The sequence below is a fragment of the Solanum dulcamara genome, chromosome 4 (genome assembly GCF_947179165.1).
Source record: "Solanum dulcamara chromosome 4, daSolDulc1.2, whole genome shotgun sequence".
In the NCBI taxonomy this organism is placed as follows: Eukaryota; Viridiplantae; Streptophyta; class Magnoliopsida; order Solanales; family Solanaceae; genus Solanum; species Solanum dulcamara.
In genome coordinates, this window is record NC_077240.1 from 18,853,400 (window position 1) to 18,880,633 (window position 27,234).

Sequence of the window (27,234 nt, forward strand, 5' to 3'; positions counted from 1 at the left end):
AACTGAAGAAATATATATATATATATATATATATATATATATATATATATATATATATATATATATATATATATATATATATATTAACTTGAGATTATCGTAAGAACTCATAATTCAAAAAAAATAGATTTATTTCTACTGATACAAAAAAATGGCAGTCCGGTGCACTAAAGCTCCCGCTATGCGCAGGGTCCAAGGAAGGGCCCGACCACAAGGGTCTATTGTACGCAGCCTTACCTTGCATTTCTGTCAGAGGCTGTTTCCAAGGCTTGAACCCGTGACCTCCTGATCACATGGCACCAACATTAAAAGAAATAGACACTAAACCTAACTTTAACGACAAAAAAATAACTCTTTTGGGGGAGAATTGTCCGGTACAATAAATATATATATATAATTGTTATTATTTGGTCTACATTCCTTGTAGATTTTACCAGTTGACCAGATATATTTATATACTTCAATATATATATATATGTGTTGGTGAAAGAAAAAACATCATTCTACTTGAAACCCCACACGGTGTACGAATACATGCAATTGACAAAATACATCCCTGGCCTCAATAATTAATTCACCATCACAACAACAAGAACAAGTAGCTACCTAGCGCAGCAACACAAAGAGAAAAGAAATTTTTCAAAAGAACTATCAATAAAGTACTTTGGAATATTAGAAAAAAAATTAAAGTGAGAAGAATTAATGGAAAGGGGTGAAGAAAGAAATCAGTTAAACAACTACTTATCTTTCTCATCATCAACCGCAGCAAATAGTATCCATGAATTGGGATTTGTACACTTTGCAGATCATAACTTGAGCTTTTTAGCTCCTTCATCACAATCTTCTCAGTCTCTTCAAGCTGCCGCAGCCGCCAACGTAAGTGTTACGCCATCCGCCGCCATCAACACAAATAACGTTACCGGTGGTCTAGGGTTTAGCCACAATGAATTACTTGTCAATAGACCATCTTGGAACAACAACGACCAGGTAAATTCGGACGATTGACAAGTTTATCTTCTCATTTCCTCACATATTTGTGATGACGCAAATTGGTCCAGATACTACTGATGGTATTAAACAAACAAAAGAAAAAGACAACAAGCTTGTTATGTCTTTGTGATATATAGACTAACACAAAATAAAATATTGGGATCTCTTTTAGGGTTTCTCAAATTATTCTTTGTAATAATTTCTTCATTTTGTTTAATTTTACAATAGGTGGAAACAGTAGATCCCAAGGGTATTATTGACGAAAATTGCAGCGGTAATGCCAGTGAGGGTAACAATTCATGGTATTGTATAACTCTATAAGATTTAATTTATTTTCAAAATGTTGTATCGATTCTCGTGCGGCGCATAATTTAATTTTAGTATCATATACAAGTGAAATATCTTAATTAATTTCTTCTAACATTTGACTTATCTTGGTTTTCACAAAAGGGGAAACTAAAAGAAAAGAAGGATGGAGGAGTTTTGGAGATTTGTATCATGATCTATTTTCTCTGTTCACAAATATTTATGCTTGCTGCTGCTCCTTCTTCTTCTTTTCTTTTTGGATAAGGTTATCAACCTCTATATTTTATGCTTAATTCGTCCCATCAGAATCTAAGAAATTGGAGAGTAACACGTGTAGTGGAATGATAAAGATTTCTTCGCTCTTAATTAGAGTTCATAGTCTTGGAATGAATTTTTCTGCATTATATAAAGCACTTTTATAGTGGGCTTTAATTATACAAGGTGAATTGGAGTTAGTCGGACTTGTGAGCTTTTCACCATGCGTATCAGAATTAATGAGACTTACAAGTTTCGACTTGAAGAAAGAAAAGTCTTTGCTTTATTTTCAACTCCACTATTTATTAGAACTACCTCTAGAAGCTTCTTCATGATTTACATTAAAACCTGAAAAGATCTAGTAAGGCATTCATGCAGATAGATTCTTGAATCATGTTTTCTTGAAATGTGTCTTGCTCTTTAATAATGACACTATTTCAAAATGTGTATATAAATACTGTGGTTTGTACTATATATTATATATGTGGTGTGGAGCTAGAGTGTAGTGCATTTTCAGAAGGACAAGTGCTAGCTAGATCCACTATATATTTATAATGCTCAACTATATATATATATATATATATATATATATTTGTACCCACATCATAGAATTCAACTCACATATGATAGGACTTGTTTAATTTCTTTGCTAGCACAAGTATATATATAAATTTATATTGTTGTCACGAGCTCATCAAGTGATTATTTAGTAGCAACATTATTTCATTTCCAAAACATGTAGGTGGAAGAGTTCATCTTCAGACAAAGGAAAGGTGAAGATAAGGAGAAAGCTAAGAGAACCAAGATTTTGTTTCCAAACAAGGAGTGACATTGATGTTCTTGATGATGGATATAAATGGAGAAAATATGGTCAGAAAGTTGTCAAGAATAGCCTTCATCCCAGGTACCTAATTAATGAGAATCAATTACTACTACTTTCTTCTGTTTTTCTTTTTCCCCTAAAAGGAGTTAGTTAATTAAATTTTTTTAGGAATTATTTTTCTTGTCCCAATTTATATGACATAGTTTAAATTTCGAGAGTCAAATAAAAACATTTTAACCTCAATTTATTCATATATCCTTTAATTATTTTCAATTTTTAATTCTCGTGACTTGGTAATTTTTATGTAGTTTTGAAATATGTAAATTATTTTGAAAAAACTTTGAATATTGTACGTTTGAGATGCATAGGAAAAGTTTGACTTTGATATTTAAATTATGTCATATAAAATGGGATAAAGGGAGTAAGAATTTTGTTTGGTTGGTTAAAAATAGAAATATTATAAACACTTAATATGTTACAAATTATTTTTTTACTGTTAGCAGAATATATGATTTTCAAATTAGTACATTTATCCGAAACAAGTTTAGGACTACTAATTCATTTTTCTTAATAGAGTGTCAAATGAGTGGATCAAGTTAGATTTGAGAATGCCAAATGAATTGAGTTAATGATTAGGTGAGTTATTGATTCGCTTAAATATTATTTAGGTCAAAGCATATTAGACTAAAATATGCTAAAACATGATCATAATCGAATCCGCACATTTTTTACTAAATTTTAAATTCAAAATTAGCTTCTTTTTTACTACCTAATAAATTTTCCCCCTTATATTATGACTATAAAAAACATATCAAACAAAAAGAATGTCTTTTTTAAAAATAATTGATAAAAAATTTTATGGATCAATCTAAGTTGCGTACTAACTTAATTTTATAATGAGCTGAATTAAACTCGTCAAAATAAACCAATAAGTAAATAAAACAAATTATTATCCCATCCAAATATAAACAAATTAAACGAATTATGATTTTATAAGTTGATACTTCGAAATAGACAGAACATCTACAAATTAATTAAGAGAAAATTATGTGGCTTTAATTCCTTCTCATCCGCTTAATTATTTGTGAAAATATCTTTTTACTCCGCAATTTCACAAACTTTGGGATCAGGAGGGGGCAGAGGTAAAAGTTCTTATCAACTGAATTTAATAGCTTTCTTTTAAGACCTCAATAAATATGAATATATATTAAATTTAGAGTTTAATTAAATTTATTTTATTTATTGGGATTCTCTTTACACATCTTTTAACAAATATTACCTCCACTCATTTTTACTTGTTATATTTGAATTTGGCACATCCATTAAGAAAATAATAATTGATATGACTATTTTATCGCACTGCCCCTTGTAATTGATGTTTAATGTTAGGTATTAGAAAATCATTTGGGAGAATAAATAATTAATGATAAGGGTCAGACATGAAAAAATATATATTATCTTTTTTTGATATATTAAAAGTGACAAATAAAAGTGAAAATCTATTTTTGAAATATTGGAGAAGTAAAAAATGGACGGGGGAAGTATTAATAGAAGGATTTAAAACTATTTTACCCTTTGAATAATCATAACATCACCTCATAATTGATATGTTTGTAGTCTTCAAGAATAAAAACTATAAGGGTGAAATGAGAAAAAAATAATTAATTTTGTCTTAAATTTCTAAAATAAAAAATTACTTAAAATAACTATTTTTAACAAGTGCGACAGATAATTTGAGATAGAAGGAGTAGTACTTGAAATATTCATTGTTCTTATTTTTAGTCCCTCGTTAGGAGCTTTCACCTTTTGCTCTTTGATATTAAGATTAAAGGTAAAAATTAATTACTACCTGAACAATTTTCTCTTTATCTTTGAAATATTGTTCTAATATTCATAATTTGAAAAAATTAAAATTCTAGCTCCAATTCGCAGGACATTATATTGGGCCTGCGATTTCATACCATGTTTTTCCTCATGGGGTTTAAATTAAAATGAAAAAAATGGGAAAAATGGTGTGCTTTCAAATAGTTTTGGGAAGTACAAAGAAATTGTATAAATTGGTATTATTACTTCTACTCCATATCTAGAAGTGGGGATAGAGACCCTGTTGACAGTAGGGTGTGGACCATCAATATATCTTGAATTCTCCTCTAACCATTGATGAGTATTTTCTTTTTTCTGCTCCAATTCCCTTTTGGTTTGTATTTTTCTACTTTGGCTTTATTTGTTTCCAGTATTTTCTCTTTTTTTCCTAGTACTAATAATTACCTTAAATTCAAAATAATATATTTCCTATATATTAGTATAGCTTGAGTAATGTTAGAGATAGATTTGGTAATGGGCCATCTATATATCTTTTTTTTCTTTCTTTCTTTGATATATAATTGATGACAATGGCATATCTCTAAATAACACACCTGTATTTATTTAATTATACTTTCTTTGTTTTTATTTAGTTGTTAGGATAAAATTTGATACTATTATTAAAAGGAAAAAAATAATTAGTAGTGTAATTTGATTAATTTATTTTTATTAATTATTTTTTAATTATTATCTATTTACATGTCACTTAATTTTAAAATAATCAATGTTAAGGGCAAAGATGAAAAATAATTGATTCTCTCTTGATTTTTAAAATTGAAAAGTATTTATTCCATTCATTTTTACTTGCCCATTATTGATTTGACACACCCTTTAAGGAGCAATAAATTTAATAGCACTATTATCATATCATTCTTTGAATACAATAAATTCAATATTTCTCGAAATGCATTGAAAAATAACAATAGTTAATAGTTAGGGTAACTTAGAAACTAAGTGATAAGTTTGTTCTTGATTTTCCAAACTGGACAAATAAAATGAACATCTATTTTTAGTATAGTGAACAAAATAAAAAATATTTGGGAATAACTATTTTTAGTATACATAATAACTAAAGAGTATCTGAGTAATTCTTACTATGGTAGTTTTTCAAGAGATGTTACACTAATCTTTGTGTGAATATTGTCTGATTGCTTTGCTCCTTGAAAAGATAGACTGAAACTTGAATGGTTGAACCTTCTGCTTATATTTTAGAAAGAAAAAAAAACAGCTATTTATCCAAGAATATGTTGCATCTCACCTCTTAGTTAGGATAATTATGATGAATTAAAATAGAGAAAATATTAATTAAATTTTGAATTCGATAAGCAGGGTGTTTACGATTAGTTTTTTATTAATAAATAAAAACAGAAACTTCAAAGAGAAAAGATACAAATAAGGGAAGCTAGGTCTTACCTTACTAATTCTAATGAGGTAACAAACCTCTATTACTTTACAAGCACGAAGAAAATAAGAGATGGAGAAAACTAAATATTTTATGATTATTATAGAGTTTATAATACTCTTTCTGATGATATTACAAATGAAGATACTTAAGTAACACAAGAATATAAAAGTCAAGTATAAGGTTGAGTTATCAACCTCAAACTTCGATTTATATATGTATGAACTAAAAAAGATAGTTTGTTCGTCTAAAGTAAACTGAAGTACTTTTCTCTTGTTTTCTTTTTCAAATCTGTCCAACAATACTTTATATATAGTTCTCAATTCTTCTTGGATTTAATTAAATAGTATGATTAAATAATAAAAAATGCATTTTTTTTAGTAACATAAGTTTTTAAATGACATGATCACACACTTCAATAGATTAATATGCGGAGATAGTACTCCATCTGTTTCATTTTACTTAGCAAATATTGATTGAACATAATTCTTAAGAAAAAAAGAACGTTTCCGTACTTGGCGTCGAGCTAACTTTTATTATATGTGTATTTTATTAAGCTAATCTTGTTAATATACTTTGAAATTAAACTACTGTATGGAAGGAAGTAATTAATCTAAATCAGTATTGGCTGTATTTGTAGCTCTTTTTGTCCACCATATATATGTCTGTAGATCTTCTATCTGTACAAAACTCAACTACATGTATGATGTAACAACTGCTGCTTAAAATTGATTTGGATGTGTTTGGGAAAATATTTTTTTAAAAATTTGGAACTTTTTTTTTTTTTGAAAAATGACTTTCCTGGTGATGCAAGTATAGAAAACAAATTTCATAGGTAACATTCCACGTTGATAGTCTTCTTTCTACTCTATTACCCAGCACTTTCCTACTACTATTTGTCCAGATTAAATATAAACACTATTAAAATAATATTATTAATATATATCAAGTATTAAAAAATTAAAATAACTTATATCCTCATTTGGTTATTGTTGTTGTAGGAGTTACTATCGATGTACACATAGTAATTGTAGAGTGAAGAAAAGAGTTGAAAGACTATCAGAAGATTGCCGTATGGTAATAACTACGTATGAAGGTAGACATAACCATTCTCCTTGTGATGATTCTAACTCTTCTGATCATGATTGTTTCACCTCTTTCTAGAATTATTATTATTATTGTTATTCTGTATATACTACCTACCCCTTTCAAACCATATATTAGTATTATTATTATAGCTTTATTATAAGGAACTACTACAACAACAACAATGTCACAACGAATCATATATATATATTGTGCCTAGCTTCATGTTGCTATGGTGAATTTTAATATTGGTTATGTTAGATTTTTTTCCCTAATTGTTTTGTATGGCTAGCTAGCTCGATATAATTATGTAGTCAAGACCATCATTTATTTATGTTGACATTTTTCGATAGTCTGATTTTATTTTTTTTATATTAAAGTTAAAACCTTTTAATCAAATTGATCACGTCTCTATCCATTATTATTTGCTTCTTCTAGTCCGTTGAAGTGAGCCTAGTTTTGAATATATTCTTAGTGTCATCATACTTAGGGTCATTGTTAAATATCTTTAGGGTAAGTTAAAATAATATATGGAAAAATAGAAACAAAAACAGTAGCAAGGATAAGGTGAGGTTTGTTTCGGTGGTTGAGGCACCTCAACCATCAACGGGTAGATTGAAGGTTCGAGTCATATTGAATGGTAAGTGGAAATATTAGTGATCCTCGTGATGGAGGGGAGGGGGTATGGAAAAAAAAGTACCAAGAATATGAGATCCTGTTGAGAAAAAATAGATATTAGGATATGTATTAGCTAGTGCTCCTTTCTTGTTGTTGAATTTATAACCAGAAATGAAGATGGAGAATCATTCCTTAGACATCACGAAAACATATATAGTATAGTAATATTCTAATGTCAAGTTCAAAAATGATTATGTTAAAGTACAATTTCTATGAATATGAGGGAAATTTGGTTTCAAAGTAACTTGTAGGAAAATATAAATAATTTTGGTTAAGTTGAAATATCAGAAATCAATCGATTTCCTGTATTGACCATAGTAGAGAGAAAAACAAATATATCTATTTGTTGATTGTTACTTGAAAAAGACATTATCTTCATTCCATAACTTGTTTTTGGAGTGTCACCATTCCTAAATAAACACGCCATTTATTTTATTTTTTAAAAAAAATTTTAAACACGTCATTTATTTTGATCTGAAAATAGAAACACTTGAAAACTTGACAAAGAAGAAACACTATGTAATAGTTGGTAAGTAGTTAAACCACACTAAGGGATTGTTTGGTTTCTCAACAAGTCATATCGTGATTATAATTTGGAGATTGTAATACAGGAATTATGTAATGTCAAGATTATTTAGCAAATATACTTTTATTAGTAGATTTGGTTATGGGACTAAAATGAAATATATGATAGTACAATGTTGTGTTTGGTTTAAACTAGATAAATTTGGACAAATTTTTATCCTAAATTTTAACCTTGACTTTTTAAAAAGACTATGGCACAAAAGCTTTCAAGATCATAAAGGAAAATGTGACAGTTTGTCATTCTTATCTCCAGATTAGTAATTTCGAAATGTTATTCCACCTAGAGTGTGAGATAAAAATATTAATCTAGGAATCGTTAATCATATATTTAAAATTTATATTAAATTTGGGATAAAGTAATTTCACATGGATCGATAATTATTTCTTATTCTATCAACCAAAGGACTCCTAATGGGTGCATGAAATGGTTGGGATTGTTTCTCCACTTTAATCCGATATCTCATAGTCAAATCTTGAAAATCCGATAGAGTAAAGTTTATGTATATCTTACCTCCCTGTTGGATACACATGACTTGTTACAATTCGTCTTCTAACCGTATTTAAACATGTGACTGTTAATTGAGGTACCCGTACCTAGTCCAAGTTAATTGAGGCCCAAAAATGGCTAATTTAGCAAGAATCGTACCCGTTGGTCAGTTTCCAATTTGCTATTTAAACTGCAGTTATTTTTTAAATTATTGAATGTTTAATTAGTATTGACAAACTTCAGACAAAGACAATTGATATGTATTTTATCCTCATGGTAGTTCAAATTGATGAACATCAACGACAAGGATTATTTCCACGAGCCACATAACATAAGCTTGCGACTATAAATTTGAGTTAGTGCAGCTCAAATACATTTACAAACTAGCATATTTTCTCGCTGTGCCGCTATGTGGGAGGGGGGGAGACAAATTTGAAGTTAGGTGTAATAGTCTCAAAACTTTATATATACGAATTTTGCGCAATAAAGTCTAACTTCAAACAAAAATGTTTGAATTTGGGAATATCAAATCAAAACTTTCGATAAAAAGAAGTTTGTTTACTTCCAAAGTGTCTAAAGTTTGTCTGGCAAGCCAAAATTCAAACCCGTTTAATTAAAGTTTGTAACTTCAGCCCAGGTTATTTCAAACTTTAGTTCCGTAGGTCTAAAGTTGATTTTGAAATGACTAAACCTTACAAAAGTTTATAAATTTCGGTTGTGCCTTAATTAAATAGCAATCCTAAAATCGGCTATATATGCGCTTCATCCGCTAACTTAAAAGTTAAATATAGACAAACTCTTAAGCTGAACAACTTAGTAAACAAAAGAAGAAAAAATTACAAAAAAAAAAAAAAAAGAAGAAAAGAAAGAGTGAATAAGCAAAAAAAGGCCAGTCTGGCTTAGATCCAGATGAATTAAAACACTAGGACTTATACACTTGAGAGTTTAGACCGAAGGAATTATTACAAATCTGAATCATTCGGCCATCTAATTCATAAAATATGTATTAAACACACATACTATACAATTATATACATATCTATACACAACATATATGCTGATAATGTTGTGATATTTAGGCCATGTTGGTAAAACTAGTTGACCTAACAGTATATATTCGTAGTTTTCTCGAGACTAAAACCAGTTGGGCTAGCTAATCTGTTTTGAGTTTTGGACTAGAGTAAGAAAGACATGGGCCAGCCTGGCATAGATAGAAAAAACTGAAAATTACATTTTGCTCTTCGGATCTAGTCCTTACAAATAGGGGTGTGCAAGAACCGAATCAATCAACAAATCGAACCAAAAAAATGTTATTGGGTTAATGGGTTTTTATTAGTTTTATAAAAAAAATTAGGAAAAATTACCTATCTACACACCTTATATTACTATATTTACTATTATTCTCTATCGTTTGTAAAAATCTCAAAAAATCCTCTTTTTTTTAACTCTCCAAGTCACCGATACATCCTTTTTTAGTTTTTCCAACTATCCTAAATTCACTCCTATTTTCAAGCCACAATTTCTGCATTTTTTTTTTTGAATTTTTAGTCCAAGTTTTACTGAATTTCAAGCTTCTAATTAAGGTAATTCAATTTCTTCATTCTCTATCATCCCACTTCAATTTCACCTCCTTCGATCTTTCAATTATTTCTACTATAATTTTTATTGTTTTTATTCTTTTGCTCACCGATACATATGGATTCCGCTCCATCTTTTAATGTTGGTCTCACACAGTTGAATCAAAATCAAGAAATTTTTGTTTCACCAGGTTCTGATTCATCTTGGGAAGGTTACCACGAGATTAGATTCAAACATCGTATCGATCCCGCAGTTATGAATAAATTACGTGCGAAATTGAAGTCGAAATCTCCAGTTCAACAAGCACCCATAGAAGCAGAGAAAAAGATTAATGGTATTACAACACGCCCTAATCTCCCAAAGGTATGAGTTCATCTAATCTATATTCTGTTATTTTTATTTTTAAATTTTGATTTTTCTAATACATTTTAATGTATCTTTTTTAAAGTTCGTATGCTGATACATCAGGTTTTGATATGAGTTTTGTTATTATGTTTCTGATACATAAGGTCTACTGTTTTTTATAATTTTCATGATACATTATGTACTAATCATGATACATAAGATGTTTTTGATTTTGCATTGTTAATGATGCATTAATTTCTGTCTTTTCTATTGTTTTTGATATATAAGGGCAAAACAAAGTGTCTCATATCAATATAATAAGCTCTATATGAATATTGATTAGTCATACACCTGATACATAAAGTCACTTTGTATCATCTATTTTAATATATCATGTTATGTTATGTTTTCATAAAGTCAGATATACAATGTATCAAGTACAAGTTGTATTTATTCATTTGTTCTGCTAATGCAGGGACTGAAGTACCTCGTCAAAAAGATTCCTTCCCACTTTCTGAGATTTGGCACTACATATATCGCTAATTTTATTGATGATTTCAAATCATCAATATGTGAAGAAGGTATCCAGTTGTTTAGGCAAATCATCTTTGGTCACTACCTAGATATGCCACAGTGTAATTTTGTAGATCAAATCATCAAATATTTCTTACTTCTCGAGGTAGAGCAGAAAAACACAAATGAATTGCACATTCATCACGTTCAGAAAAACATACTCCATTTCTCAATCAAGGAATTTGATATTATTATCGATTTGTGATATACCGATAATATTAATGAATTTCGATACCTGGATACACCCCCAAGCAGATTGTTGTCTAGATATTTTCCTGGTGCAAAAAATAGGATAAATAAAAGACGTTTCGTTCAGCATTTTCTGATGGGAGGATGGCAACCAATGAAGACGTTGTTCAGATAACCATTCTCTACTTCATCCACACTTTTGCCTTTTCTCAACTAGGTGATTCACCTATTTCTGTTGATGACTTTAGGATGGTATAGGAGGAAAGATATGAGCAGTTCTCATGAGGTAAAATAACATTTTTCAAATTGATGAAAGGCACGAAGTAGGAGTTTACTATTGCCAAACAAATGTATCGTTTGGGCGGCATGCCATACACTCTCAATGCATAGATTTATGAATGTGCATCTCAAGTTCCTTCTAAAATTATTGTAAGAGTGGGTAATCGTATCCCCAGAATTCTTAATTGGCGTGTTGTTGCGGTCAAGCCCAAATATGAGACCTTCATATCTAGTATTTTCAGTGAGGTATATTTCATAAAATCCTATTCATATTTATATCAAATGTATATGTCATCTTATGCTAATTAACTGTATTTAAGATTATTTAGTTTTCAATTTTTCACTGATTCAATACATAACATATATGATACATTCATTATTCTTGAATCTGATACATTAGGTATCTATCATGAACTCATGATACATACATTTAATAATATTGAATCTGATATATTAGATCTTTGTATACATTACGTCTCTATAATGATATCATGATACATACTGATCTTTGTTTTTGTTTTTGATGTTTTTCAATTTTTTTTCAGTATACATGCTCCAATCTTATCCCAACATAAGATGAATTGGAATAAGTTGACATCCCTGGTAGTGATCCTTCTACTGAAGCTACTATATCAGGTGCAAGACCAAACGAACGGAACCTCAAGAACTCTCCGATTTTTAGGACTTTTCAACTAAACCATCCGAAGATTTATTAAAAAGATCCGATCTTATTGTTGATACATCTTCTCCACCTCCTCCCAAAAGAATGAAGACTGCCCATGGTAAAAAATCAATTCCAGTAGAAATGGCTAACAAAGATAAAAATAGCCTTCCACCAAAACTATCAAAAAAACATGTTTTCACTACTTCAAAACCAGTGGCAAACATTGCCCATGGTAAAAACCCATTCCAGTAGGAGGTGAATCTTCCGGTCAATCGGACCAAATTATTCAAGTGGAATTCAAAGCCTTAAAGAAGTCTCTAAATAAATACATAAGTTATTAGTTGATACATTCTGATTTTTCATATTATTGTATTAAGGTTGACCGAAAGTTTAAGCGACTAGAGAATAAAATCGATTCAATTTATACCAATCTCTTGAAAGCCATTGACAATATAGTGCACCACATGACTGGTACATCATCTCCAATTTAAAAATATGATTTTGTTCAATCATTTCATGTGGTTGAAGAACAACAAAAACCTATTGTATTGGAGGAGCATAATGATTCAAATAAATTTGATTCCCCTATAGCACATGCCAATCTCATGGCCAGGAAGATACTCAGGTAGATACATCATATAGTTCTTGATAATCCCGCCTTTTCTATTTTGATAAAATTTTAAACTACTTGATATATTTCATGTTCATATATCAGATCATTATTTTATTTTAATTATAATTCTCATAAGTAATTGTTATTATAATTGTAAGAAGCAGAACCATCCAAGATGATACAAGAAATGGAGGATGTATCAGAACATCAAATGGTATCAGATGCTGCAGAATTTTTTGAACATCAAGTTGCTACCGGTACATTAAATGTAATGTATCAGAACTAATTTTATGACTAATCTGATGTTACATAACTCTTGTATCTAATACATCTGTGATTATTTATAGATCTTGATACATTTCATGATCATATATCAAATTATTAATTTTTATTTTAATAGTCATTTTCATAAATAATTGTTATTATATTTATTGGAAGAAGAACCATCCAAGAAGATACAAGAAATAAATAATGTATCCAAACATCACATGGAATCAGATGCTGCAGAATCCCATGGAGAGCAGGTTGTTACTGATACATTAAAAGTAATGTATCATAACTAATTTTATGATCAATCTGATGCTACATAGCTCTTGATACATTTCATGGTCATGTATTAGATCCTTCAATTTTTATTTCAATAGTTATTTTCATAAGTAATTGTTATTATATTTGTAGACAGAGGAATCATTCAATATTTTAAAATAATTGGAGGATGTATCAGCACATCACATGAAATCAGCAACTGCAAAATCTTTTGAAATGCATATATATTGCTTTTGATATATTAAAGGTAATATATCAGATCAATTCTTATGATACATTCAACATTAATAAGTTTAGTATTGAAATGATACATTTAATTTAGGATGATGCATCAGAAGAATCAAATTATGCCATGAAAAATGCAAGAGAGGTTGTTGATAATACTGATCAAGTTGAAGAATATGTTGAGCAGATTGATAAAGACAAAATCAACTCCGGTGTATCAGTAATATTTCATACTTGTATCAGATTCATTAAATTTAGTACAGATTATTATACTAAAGTCATAATATTTTTATCATTTTCAAAAAATAGAATTCCACAACTTCAACCTCGATATCATCCGAAACTCGAGAGGTGGTAGAGACTCTAATATACGAATTTCCATTATCGATCACGCCATTAACTGACATTAGTCATGAACAAGTAGCTCAGGCTGAATGTCTACTACGTGATAGCCAGCTCCCTACCACTCTTCCATCCAAACCCATTGTGTTGCCAGATAATGCGAAGACACCTCTTCTACGAAGTAAGATGCCTTCTAAGATCTTACAATCACTGTACCTAGCAAATTTTGGATCGAGTGAAAAGGGTAACAAAAAAAATATTGACTGATAGTTATCAAATACATCCCTTTGAAGATTTTGACATATGCTATAGTTCCCCAAACGAGCTTATCACCAAATACTCTCAATGGATAGATAAGGGACTATTAAAATCTCATGCCAACAACTACTCAATGGATAGATAAGTGACTATTAAAATCTCATGCCAACAAGTAAGTGTGATATTTACAACTTATAATAATACAAGTTGTTTATTATATATTCACTCTCATTTTAATATAAGTTTTCATTTAGAAAACCAAAGGAGGAACACTACAAAGCAAAGTGCTCTTAATTCGAATTTGAAAAAATGAACTTTGTAATGGCATTTTTTCAAGATAAGAACTGGTTCTACCTCATTTCACAGCCAAACAGATAGTGTAATGATGAGGTAATTATTTCTTAATATAGTACAAGACATTGTCTAATACATTTCAGACACACTTTCTGATACATAAATACTATGGATTAGATACATTTAATACAGATGTTTCTATTCTGCTTACTAACTATGTATCAGTTTGTATAACTAATATTTTCTGAAAATGTGCAGCATATCGATGTAATATTTTACTACCTTCAAAAAAAGACCAAGATGCAGTTGGTCAATCAGTATTGATACACAACAATAAACTGTATCTTCAAAGTTTACATCGAACCTGCATACACACAATACTATCACATTCCACCTGATATTTCTGTCTAAGAAGACATGGCACTGGCCTCTGTTGTAGCTCATCACGAGAGTTCTGTGAAGAATATAATAAGAGGTTTTTCAATCCCCGTTGATTTTTTATGGCATTTGACAGATGAGGTATACATTCCGATAAACTACGATAGATATTTTCATTGGGTTCTGACAGTAGTTGTATTGAAAGAGAGGTTGATATGCGTCTATGATTCATCCTATGGAACAAGAAGTAGAAATCCTTTCCTAGAAATTCAAAATATAGCAGTAATGCTATCTACATACCTTTAGGATAGTGATTTTTTTAGAAGAATGAATGTACTGATTGGTCATCACTTGATTCATACAAGGACAAATCAACCGGTAACATGCTTGAAGCACATCACCCTTTTGAAGTTGAATATGTTGAAGGCATTGCTCAATAAAAAAATGATAGCTTGTGAGTATTAAGAAATAAACATATTTAATTCATTAAAATGCCATTTTTATTTTTTTAAGTTGGTTAATTCTTTGTTTGCAGGGATTGTAGTGTATTCGTAGTTGTTTTTGCTGAATATCTTAGTAATGAAATTTCTATTCCAACTACTAGACTACATGCTGAATACTTCCGTTCAAGATACGCCTCGCTATTGTGGAATTATGGTTGTCGGAAGACCAATAAATATAATTATATTAGTGAAAATGACGATCCAAAAAAATATAAGAGAAATTTCATATCTTCTGGTCAAGGAGAACCAGTGGACGTCGAGTAGTATTTTTGAAATTGATGGTAGTAGAATGCAGACTTTTGTTTTGGCACAAATCGTAAACATTTTTTTGGTTATGTACTATTTGTAAGATTTTTTTGAAACAATACTATGTTAATAATTTGTTGTGCACCTATTTAGCAAGTGTTGTTGAATATAACTTTTTGTTGTTCATTACATAAGTCTTTGTATCAGTTACATTTCTCTTATGTATCAATTTTATGTACAGGTCTTCAATATATCAATCTAAAAATTTTGATCATAAACACTTTAAATCTATGGTGCATTGTATCTAATAAGTCTAAATTAATATCAATTTTGTTCATCATACATAACAATGTTTATGTATCATCTTTTGTGGAAGATACATCATTCTGATATATCATTTATAGGTAACAGTTGAAAGCTTATACAACAGTCTTCAATGTATCAATCTTAAATATCAGTCGAATGGTCATGTATCAGTAATCAATGTATCAAACTCAAAATATAAGTTGAAAGTCCATGTATCAATATTTTAATGTATCAGTCTTTAATGTATCTGATACATTTTAATAAAAAAACATGTAGTGCTTTGTACCAAATAAGCATAAATTAATATCAGATTTATATCTGACACATTATCTTTGTATCATATACATATTTTGAATTTATCATTTTCATATATCTGTTAAATAATTATATAACTTAGTCTCTTGTATCAGATTCACAACAATGATATATCTATGACATGTGTCAGCTTAAATATCTTATTTAATCTATTTATTTTGATATTTAATAACTTTTACTACTTGAGCATCAAGTAAATTAAGATGAAAATAATTATCAACCATGCATGTATCAGTTATTAATATTCAATTATTTTTTTGATACATAAAGTATTCATATGTTAAAAAAGTAGTCCAGTGTTAAAAAAGAACTAGTTACGCAACTGAATGACAAATCTATATTGAATTTCTCAAATTCAAAAAACAAGATTCATTGTTATTCCAAACGATAAAATGACATTTATTCAAATTCAACATAAATCTATATTGAAAGATCAAAGTATCAGTAGTATTAATGTATCATAAGAACATTGTGTCACTTCTCCCCAGGAACAAAAGTGCAAGTTCGTCGGTTATGACCTTCTTGCCCACAACGTCCACAACAATTTTTGTTTGATGTTAGCTTCTCATCTGGGTTTTTTTCCTTTTCTTCCTTGATCATCCTGGCATCCTTTTGAATCTAGGCGGCAAAACTAATTCATCTGAAACATACTCTGGAATCGATCAATCTTCTTTATCAGGCATTGAAATTATTGGAACCTCATAAGTTTTGGCTAATGCATCTTGTTTATAGTAATCAGAGCAGTATGGATGCATATCTATAACATTTTGCTTTTTAAAACAACAATTGCATGTGCACAAGGTATCTCGTCTTGTTGAAATCTTCCACAATTACATATTTTTCGCTCAAGGCATACAATGTATCTTCTTCCAGATTCATAAATTAAAAACATAAACTCAGATGATGGAACAACCTGCAAAGATTAAGAAAGTTTGAGACACATTACATGATCTAAATCAATAAATTTGAAAAACACACTGATACATCACCTCACTAGTGATACATAACCTTTTGAGGCCAAGATATATATCATCATTCCTGAACTTTTAGACGCATTTAGAATCAAAATCTCTTCAATCCTTCTCCCTAATGTTTCCTTTGTATACGAGGAAATCTCTCTGTTTTTGCAGTGCCAAGAATCAAATAGAATTTTAGCCTCCTCCTAGAATTCTAATATAGGTAGCTGTCATGCCTCAGCAAGGCATCCATTGATACATTCGACGATGTTAGAAGTCATCATTCTTCCTCTGTTTATTATTGTATGAACTCTTGACCATTTTTCATACCCAACATTCTCAAGGTACTCCTTAACCCGGTAATCAATTTTTTCCACCTTAGCCATCAATTTTTCAAAATCTTCTTTTCTATATGATTAGGCCATTGAGTAGAATAGATCACTCAGTGTTTTTTCTCCTCTTGAAGTTTGTACACACATTCTTCCAAATATGCCATATGCATATATAATGGAGAACATTTGGGAAAATAATGCTTTAACTCTTCATTATACTTTCATTTCTATCCGATACAACGCACATTTTTCCCCTCTCCCCAAATGCATTTTTGAATTGTTGAAAGAATCAGGTCCATGAAGAATTATTTTCAGTGTCAACAACTCCATAAGCTAATGAAAATATGCAATCTAATCAAAAAAAGTCCAGCCAAATATTAGTTTTTTTTCATTAATAGTTGGAAGGTGTATCAAAATAAATACAACAGAATATCAATAACAAATAAATTACCTGCACCATCAAGCGTGCTTGCTAATACAAAGGTCCCTTTGTAAGCTGCACTAAGATTTGCACCGTCAACCACAATTATAGATCTACAGAAATCAAACCCCCTCATAAAGCCTCAATGATATGAATAAATACATAAATTAATTTTTTTCTGACTTGTGTATCCTTATATACGAATTTGGGTACCATTATTGAGCATATATATGTATATAGGCATCTTTTTATAACCATCGGCAGGTTTATCCCTTATTATCTCTAGTGCACGTTCCTTAGTCTGCCATGCTTGTTGGTAAAAAATCTCAATCCCATAGATTGCTCTAACATCTTCAATTACATCATTTGGAGTATGCATTCTTTTATGATTGAACAACTTGGGAGCAGTTACACCACTTAAAAACCCCATTGTTGCTTGAACCTTTGTTAACATCTTATCTCTTAATGGACAGGTATGTTCATTATTGAAGTATATGATTTTGAATATCTCTGAATTTTTTTGACACGATGCCTTCAAAGTCCAACCACAATCAGCAGAATAACACACTAAAACATAGCTGCATGTATCAGATTCATGTCAATTCAAAAAATATATCATGTATTAGTCAACAACTATAATATTTTACAAAAAAAATCCAATCACATATACAATAATATCTCATGAACTTTATCATATTCAAAATAGATTTTTGACCTTACGTGTCATGTCTTGTGACAGATACATCATTCAGATGTATCACATAAATGTATCAGCGAAAGGTCATGTATCAGTATTCAAGGTTTCAAACTCAAATCTCAGTTGAAAGACTATGTATCAGTATCCAATGTATCTCAGTTGAAAGACTATGTATCAATATCCAATGAATTATTATTTGACGTATCTGATAAATTTATTTAAATTATTACTTTTTTATATACATACACTTACAATTCAAATTAAATTTTGACATTTTAATACGTATCAGATACATACATATTCTCATGTATCTAACACCTATTAATATCACAATAAAAGGCACATATCTATAATTTCACGAGTATTTTTGAACAACAATGTATCATTAACAATAAACAAAAGGAAGTGTATCACAATAATCTGTAGACAATAAAGATAGCTTTGTATCAGATACACAAAACACTTAACGACTTACATACCTTTTCACATCAGATCTCTTTACCTTGAAATTGAAGTTGTGCTCTATTTTGTTTCGCCATAACAGAGATCAGTGTTGATTTATCCTTATACAGATACTTCTCATTCACATCTGTACTATTCGAATCACTTATGTAATTCATAGTTTCTAATTTGGAAAAGTAACATAAATCATTAATTTTTGATTCAACCAAAGCAAGAGCTTGTGTATTTCTTTCTGAACCTTCGACACATAAAATTTTACCTGACGAAGGATCAAAGCAATGTATCTCTTCACCATTTTTTTCATTTGTATCAATGCATAATGAATACATTCCAATTCTAGGCTCTCTTTTTTCACCTCCAAATACAGTCTTACTCCCATATCGTTTCTAATTATCATTGGAGATAAATTTCCTTCAATTATGTATCAAATTTCTATGTTTTTCCTCATCTCATCGATATATAATTCCGTTGCAATTGCAGATTTGAGATTCATGAACAAAATCGTTTGACTAACAACTATTCTGTCGCTCTTATATCGGGCATAACTCACATCACTCTCCCAAATTCCAGAATGCCTCAACAAAATTGTTAAGTTCATCATGTATCAACCTCTGTTTTTCGAAGAAACAAACTCTGTTACGTATTGGGTTGTGTTGGAGATAGAAGGGAATTTGAATTCTGAATGATTTGAAACTCGTGTGCGTGATTTGCTCAACTAGAATTTAATTTTTACGTTTTGTTTCCTTTTAAAGCTCAACAGACTCATTAACTTATGTATTGGACGTTATGTATCTGTGCTCCAAGGATGTATCCGGATGGGGTTTTTTTAAAGGGATTTTTGTAAAATTAAAAAGGGTTGGATAGAATGAAATTAGGCTTATACAGTATGTGATTCCTAAAATTTTCACAAAAAATTATCGGGTTATTGGTTCGATATTAGTTAAACCAATAACTCATTAAGACAATAATAATTTACTACTATACCCCCTAAATAAATATTAAATATTAATATCAATACTTTATTGATTATTACCTTTGCCTTCTAACATTCAATTCAAATTATTGTCATAGTTTTTTTATTTGTGTTACACTTATAAAGTTCTTTTTCATGTTAGTTACTATTGTTTCTATTTTATGAGCATTCCATAAAGTTATATTATTAACCTATCGCGTCAAATTATTGGAGAAGTCATACAATTATTTTATGAACATTTTATTATTGGTTAAACCGAAAACCGAACCGTTAAGGACCAAAACCGATAAAAAATATCTTATTAGTTTGTTGTTGTTTAGCATTTCAAAACCGAAAACCGATAATACATAAAACCGAATCGAACTAACCGATACACACCCCTACTTACAAATACTTGGACGAAATTCCAATTGTAGGTTGTCTATCAGAGATTTCAAACAAATTCAGTTAGAAATGCAAGACTGGATTGGACTTTGAAGTTAGATACCACAGCTCATACACATGTCAACTTTCCCTTGAAAAGTTGCAGTTAACGTGAGTCTTCGAGCCTAATTTTACCACTTTCTGTCCTTGAAAGAAACCTTTCACGTAAATCAGACTCTAGTTTTAGAAAACTTACAAGACCAACTACCAAATAAAAGAAACTGTTTTATACAGAATTACTGAAAAAATGATGATCAGCATTACCTAATCAGACCACAATTTTAAGAACCTCCAGATTAGGAGCATATTTGAGCAATAATATCATAACTTGCATAAAATCTTCAACATATATCCACGAACAGCTTTAAAGACTTCAGCAAAGTGACCTTGCAAAGCAGGGGATCTTTAAGTGGAGAAGCAAAACAATACCATAATTTTTAACGACTTCCCCTTGTGAGTGGCTGCAATTTGCAAAAAGCATTGGAATCTTGCTTGATACTTCCCCATAGGAAAAATACATGACCTTCCGAGTTACTCTATAGCAGTTCAATCATGGAACCAAAAACAGCACTACAGTCCCATGAAATTGCTTATAGTCTGGTTCTGAGTTGAATCTTTAAGAGAAATCTCAATAAGAGTACATCCAACAATCGAATAACCCTCTCCTAAGTTGAGTCATTTTGAATATCTATTGTACCACTTACGAGGATCTTGGCTTGGGCTTCGAATCGAGAAACGTCAGAACAACGTATGAAGAAGTTCTAGGAAAGTTCAAAACCTCCTCTGAAGCTTCTTCTGACTTATCGGTGTCCATTTCCAAGAAAATCATCAGTTTTTCCAACACTCGTGCATTCTTCAGGAAAAATCGTAGAAGTTCAATCTCATTTTCTTCACCTTTGAAACAAGTCAAATGAATTGACCTTAGATGGGATTCCAAGCACACGATGGTTTCATCCAGCTCAAACAGTTGCCAATTCACACTCTCGTCAACACTCTAGCAGACAGTTGAGAGTCAGTAGAGAAACCACCTCATCGGGCATAGTAGGCTATTGTATTGAAATAACAATAATTAATCACTCAGCAGTGTAGGCAACCATTCCTCGATTAAAAGTGGAAATGTCAAACAGAATTCATTTCCTAAATGTTTTGGACCATTTACTTCTCTTTGGATTTTTCTTTTCCCATAAGTTCTACTGATGCATTAAAATATCCAGTGATCTATTCATGTTTCTGACTATGGTACAGTTTAGTTTTTTAAATAAGGTAAAGGTATACTAAAATACCTACTATTCAAACCATGCCATCTATCTAACAAATATCTTTTTTTTGGTAATTGGGAAATCCCCGAGATCAATGGCTCAAGGTTTGAAACTCGATAGATAGGGTTATAGTGTAGCATTCTTCAAATGACATTGCAATTACAAGTCAACTTTTCCTTGGAAGATTTAGTGATGTCAGTTTTTAAGCCTAGTTTCTGACCTTCTGTTCTTGAAAGAATTCTTTCATGTTAATCAACCTCTAGGTTTACTTACAAGTCCTTCTGATGAACAACCATATAGAAGAAACGGATTTTCTACAGAAGAATTAGTGAAAACAATGAAGACCATTACCTCATCAGACCCACAAATTAAGAACCTCCAGATTAGGAGAATACTTGAGCAATAGTATCATTACTTGCATTGACTTTTCATGAATTACCACTTCCAGTTTTAAGGACTTCAGCTTATAAAAGGAGATTGGAGAGAGTCTTATTCTGTGAGCCACATAGTACAAACCCTACAGCAACAAAAAACAAGAAATGAGAGTTTTTTTCAATAACTTAGAAGTCAGAATTCCTTTGGTAAGGAGAATAATTGAAAAGCTATCGACAAGTTGTCCAAATGTCTACATATTTCTTTAATATTTCTTTTTCCCTTTTACGCGTAAAGAGAGAACTTTACCGAATTGGAAGTCATACATAGCTTCAAAACTGAATAATGAACCTCCTTGATCATGTTATGCAACATTATTCCTCTTTCTTCAAATGAACCCCTATCAACAAGGTTGATGCTAACAACTTCTATTGAAAAGAGATTCTCAACAACTATATCCTTTGGCACTGGAGCATTATATTTTAAGACTTTGAGACTCGGAAAGGAAATTTTGATTTCACAATTGCCATAACACTCCACATTAGAAATGTTATTTCGTAAAGTAATGTATATAAGAGATGTGGAATATCAAGTAGTGGCATAGCTCCTACACTACAATCTTCTAAGATCAAAGTTTCGAGGAAATTACATTTTGAGAACAAGCAACTTGTCAAATGCTCGTCCGATAACTCGACCTGCTCAAGATGAAGCAATTTCAGCTGCCGAAATCCCAAATGATTAAGGCAGTTTAAGTATGTCTTCGGACAGGTGTTGTTTTAAAACTTGCAATGATTCACAAGTTGCAAGACAAAATGGTAACTCAAATGGCTCACCAAGACAAAATTCTAACCCAACTTTTTGAACATTTCGCCTTGTTGCTGCACGTATCCACCGCAAAATAGCCATCTTATCGAATATACCGTGTATCTCAGCGCAGAGAAGAAAACTGACAAGCTTAGTTTCCCTATGTGAAATTAAGACCCAATTGATAAACTCTTTCAATTTTTCAGTTATTCTCAAATAAGAATAACGTCGTTTGAGCTGTTCTTCATAAAATTGATCAATATCAAAGTGCAAGTATGGCATTGTAGTCCATATATATTCCCATCTTTTCGACAATACACCCAATTGAACTACATCAAAAATAAAGAGGAATGAAAGTATGTTGTGGAGTACCTCATCTGGCAATGAACTTAGTCTATCAATCCCTGTGCCGGTACTAGAAATCTTAGGTTTTCTTGTTGATATTTCCACTATGTATTCCAATTTGAATGAGTAGAAAGCTGAAAATACCAACAAAATTACCTTGTTCCGAAGATATGATATGTAGAAATGGTACCCCAAATAGCAAAACTCAAAAAAGGGTTTGTGCACAATCATCTCTCGAGAACTACGGCCCACCAGTCTCTAATGAGCTCCCTCATTTTTTTCCTTTCAAACTTCGACCTAATATTGGCGGAGCCACCTTATAATGAGTATATAGTAAAAAAAAAAAATTAAATATATATTGTAGATGTCGAATCCTTTTCAATCAATTTATAACTCTACTTTTTTAGATTTTGAACCCCTTATTAAATATTTTTGCTCCGCCACTGATGTCCACTATATCGAAATTCACTACTCCCTATGTTTACTTTTACTTGTTACATTTAAATTTAACACAAAAAAAATAATGGACAAGTAAAAGTGAACAAAGGAGAAGTATACGCAAGTTCATAGTTCAGTATATACTTCACGCCCATATAGATTACTATTTCAAATTCGGAAAAAAAAATGGGGTAGGGGTTTAGTAATTCAAACTCCGCACCGTTAAGCCATTATTTACAAATTTCAATCCTTTCACCAACTGTTAATTCGATAACCTGATATCAATAAGCCTATTTTGCAATAGAGTTATCATTTACAATTCAATTTTTAACGACCCTAATGATATGATTCAAAAGTATTTGAAAGTGAATTCACATATGAATTAGGTAAGTTGTCTGTAATCTTGCAACTTCAGGAAAACACAGAGATATTCATAATCTCTTATTTGAAATTAAGCTGGTGAAAATTGGATCTCGACTACTCATAATAATAGCAAGCATTTGAGTAGTTTAAAGAGATATTAGGATGTGTTTCTATGAAATCCATATTGATTTCAGAGCAAACAGTGTCATTAGTTGCAAAAATCATTGTCCTGGAGAGCCAAAATTGTTTCTTTGGCACTTGTAATGAAGTTAACCACATCCTGCTTGATACTTTCAAGTAGAAATAAGACTTGATCTTCCTAGCTACTCTATAGCAGTCCAAACATGAAACAACTATAGTGTTTTCATAAAAACCAAGGAACAATGTAATTTAATATAGAGTTTGGTTCTGGCTTGGATCTTCAAAAGAAATCCCAATAAGAGTACATCCAACAATCGAATAACCATCTTGGCATCGCGAAATGTCAGAACAGCCTGTGAAGAAGCTCTAGGAAACTTTAAAACCTCCTCTAATGCCTCTTCTGATCTATCACGATCCTCCTCCCAGAAAATAGTCAGTTATTCCAACACTCGTGCATTCTTCAGAAAAAACTTTAGTAGTTTTATCTCGTTTTCTTCACCTTTGAAATTAGTCAAACGAATTGACTTTAGATGAGATTCCAAGCACACAATGTTTTCATCAAAGATCATGCATCTGCCAATCCTCAAACCAGCGTTGATTCTGGCAGACAGAGGAGAGTTAGAATAGAAACCATTTCAGTAAACACTTATATTGAAACAACAATAAGCAATTACTCAACAGTATAAGCACCCATTTCCTACATTACAAGTGAAAATGTCAAACAAGATTCAGTTTCAACATGTTTGGACTATTTCTCTTTTGAACTTTTCTTTTTCCCCTAGGCATCACAGATGCATTAAAATTCCCAGTTATCAGTTCATATTTCGAAGCACGGTACATACTATTCAAACCATACCTTCCATCTAACAAACATCTTGCTCCAAAGTTCTAGCATTCAGATGAGTTGATTTCAGAATCTGTCGGTGACATTTATACATCTTTATTTTTAACAATGAAAATAAATTAATTTGGTAAAGCTCTCTAATCTCAGCTTATAACCAAATTTAGATGCTATGATTGCTGGAAACATTTTTTTAATAAAGATCTTGTTGAAGGCCACATTTACAATTCTCCTTCATTTATCAACTTAATGCTCCTTTATGTTGTATCATCATCTCAGTGCTTCTTAGACTTAAGAGGTTGGGCATACAACTGAAAAACCGCACCGAACAGAATTAATTCGGTTCTTCAATCAGTTTTCGGTTTTGATTTTTTAATTTTTTTAAAGTTCGGATTTAAGATATATTTCGGTAAACCAAAATACCGAACTATTTGGTAGACTACTACAGTAGACCAAGTTTCAGGTCTAACTCCTTATTCTTTAGCTGGACTTCAAAACTTTCTTTCTTCTCAATTCTATTTTCTTTTGCAATCACTTTGAGCATTTTGAGATGTGGAAGATTGTTATAGTAACTCCAAAGAACTCACCCAACTTGTGTTCCTTTTGTTGAAATCTTGAGGATAACTGCTTGTTTTTTTCTTTTCACCTTTTAACATTTGTGTGCCTCATGTCAAGTTATAGATGTTAGCAATGTAAGAACTCATAAGTTCTTCTCTCTCTTTTTTTTTTAATAATTATGGTGTCCGAGACAACTTACGTGCACCTCAGCTAATTCCATGGGATACCTGCTACCTTCCACCAAAAATAGGTACCAAGTAACTCTGTCCGCCAAGGCTAGAACAAACGGTATAAAGAACTCATAAGAGCTTGACAAAGTATTAAAGTTCACAGTGTCAATTTAATTTACTAAGTCAAAAAAAAAAAAAAAACTTCCTACGTATTTACATGACACTTGTTTTATAACTTGTGTCGAGTTTGTCCTACAGTAGGAAAACAGACTTGAATCATGATCCTAACAGAAGGCAAAAAAGAGCTTTCTCTTTATTGCAGCACTATAAAAGGTTAACGTAACCTTTATGACTCCATCTAGGCACAAAACAGCATCGTAAGCAGTTAAGAAAGCCAATTGAAAGAGAAAGCCAATTGAAAGAGATAACCATGAGATTTTCCTATATAAGCATTGGAATCGAATCCTGACCCAATTTATTTGATGTGTTGTTTAGTTTCTAATTAATTGTCACGACCAAATCGATCATTGCTATTTTAAGCAGAAAATAATCCAGTGTAATAAGCTCATACCAAAAAACCGAAATTGAACCGAACCAAACTAACAACGGTTTGATATTCGGTATAGGCAATCGGAAACCTGAAAACCGAAGCTCTTAAAACCGAACCAAAATACCGAAAGTGCATTCCTACCTAGGCTTCGCCATATCGATTTACAGTTCAAATATATTTCTACCATTAAGTTTTATGCAGCAAACGTGATTAAATCATATGGCATGAGTAAACAGGTGATAGTTGCCAACTACCAATGTACATGTTATCAGGATCTGCTTTTCTCGAATATAGGTTTGTAGTTCAGCATTGTTACAATGACATTGCAATTTTCATTGAACCTTTCCTTGGAAAGTTTAGTGATGTTAGTTCTTGAATCTAATTTCACCGGCTTCTGTTCTTGAAAGATTCCTTCCATGTTAATTAACTTCTAGTTTTATTTCACGAAACTTACAAGTTATTCCGACTACTATATAAAAGAAATGGAATTTGTACACATAATTCGTGAAAAAAATGAAGAGTTTTACCTCATAATAGCACAACTGTAGAGCCTCCACATTAGGAGAATACTTGAGCAATAATATCATAGCTTGCATAGAATCTTCATCAACTCTCACATACATTTTTAAGGTCTTCAACTTATAAAAGGAGATGGGGGAGAGCCTTTCTTTGCCAGTTGCTTTATACATGCACTACACAAACAAAAATACAAGAAATGAGAGTTTTTCTTATAACTAAGAAGTGAGAAACTTATTAGATTTTCTTTTTAGAACGAAGTAGCGAGAAATTTATTGGTAATAAGGAGACTAATTGACAATACACTCAACCGAACTACATCATCAAAAATACAGAGAAACGAAAGTATGTTGTGGAGTACCTCATCTGGCAATAAGCTTATTCTATCAATCCCTTTACTTGTATTGCCAGAAATCATGGGTTTTGTCGTTTGTGTTTCCATTATATATTCCGATATTAAAAGCAGAAAATAAGAACAAAACAG

At 30.9% G+C, this 27,234-nt stretch overlaps 1 protein-coding gene, 1 long non-coding RNA gene and 1 pseudogene across 2 annotated transcripts; 1 reads left to right on the forward strand and 2 right to left on the reverse strand.

Annotated features, from left to right (window-relative positions):
* The first annotated feature begins 496 nt into the window (after positions 1-496).
* LOC129884805 (probable WRKY transcription factor 12) lies at positions 497-6,971 on the forward strand. The gene is made up of 4 exons (XM_055959086.1): positions 497-987; positions 1,219-1,292; positions 2,294-2,455; positions 6,641-6,971. Exons 1-4 carry the CDS (start codon positions 703-705, stop codon positions 6,801-6,803), a joined length of 684 nt encoding a protein of 227 aa, XP_055815061.1. The 5' UTR covers positions 497-702; the 3' UTR covers positions 6,804-6,971.
* A 10,735-nt stretch (positions 6,972-17,706) lies between these two features.
* Positions 17,707-23,469, reverse strand: LOC129884067 (F-box/FBD/LRR-repeat protein At1g13570-like; annotated as a pseudogene).
* A 769-nt stretch (positions 23,470-24,238) lies between these two features.
* Positions 24,239-26,886, reverse strand: LOC129884806 (uncharacterized). The gene is made up of 2 exons (XR_008765984.1): positions 26,762-26,886; positions 24,239-24,715 (listed from the first exon to the last, which is right to left on the reverse strand). It is a non-coding gene; the product is annotated as an uncharacterized LOC129884806 (long non-coding RNA).
* Positions 26,887-27,234: the final 348 nt, after the last annotated feature.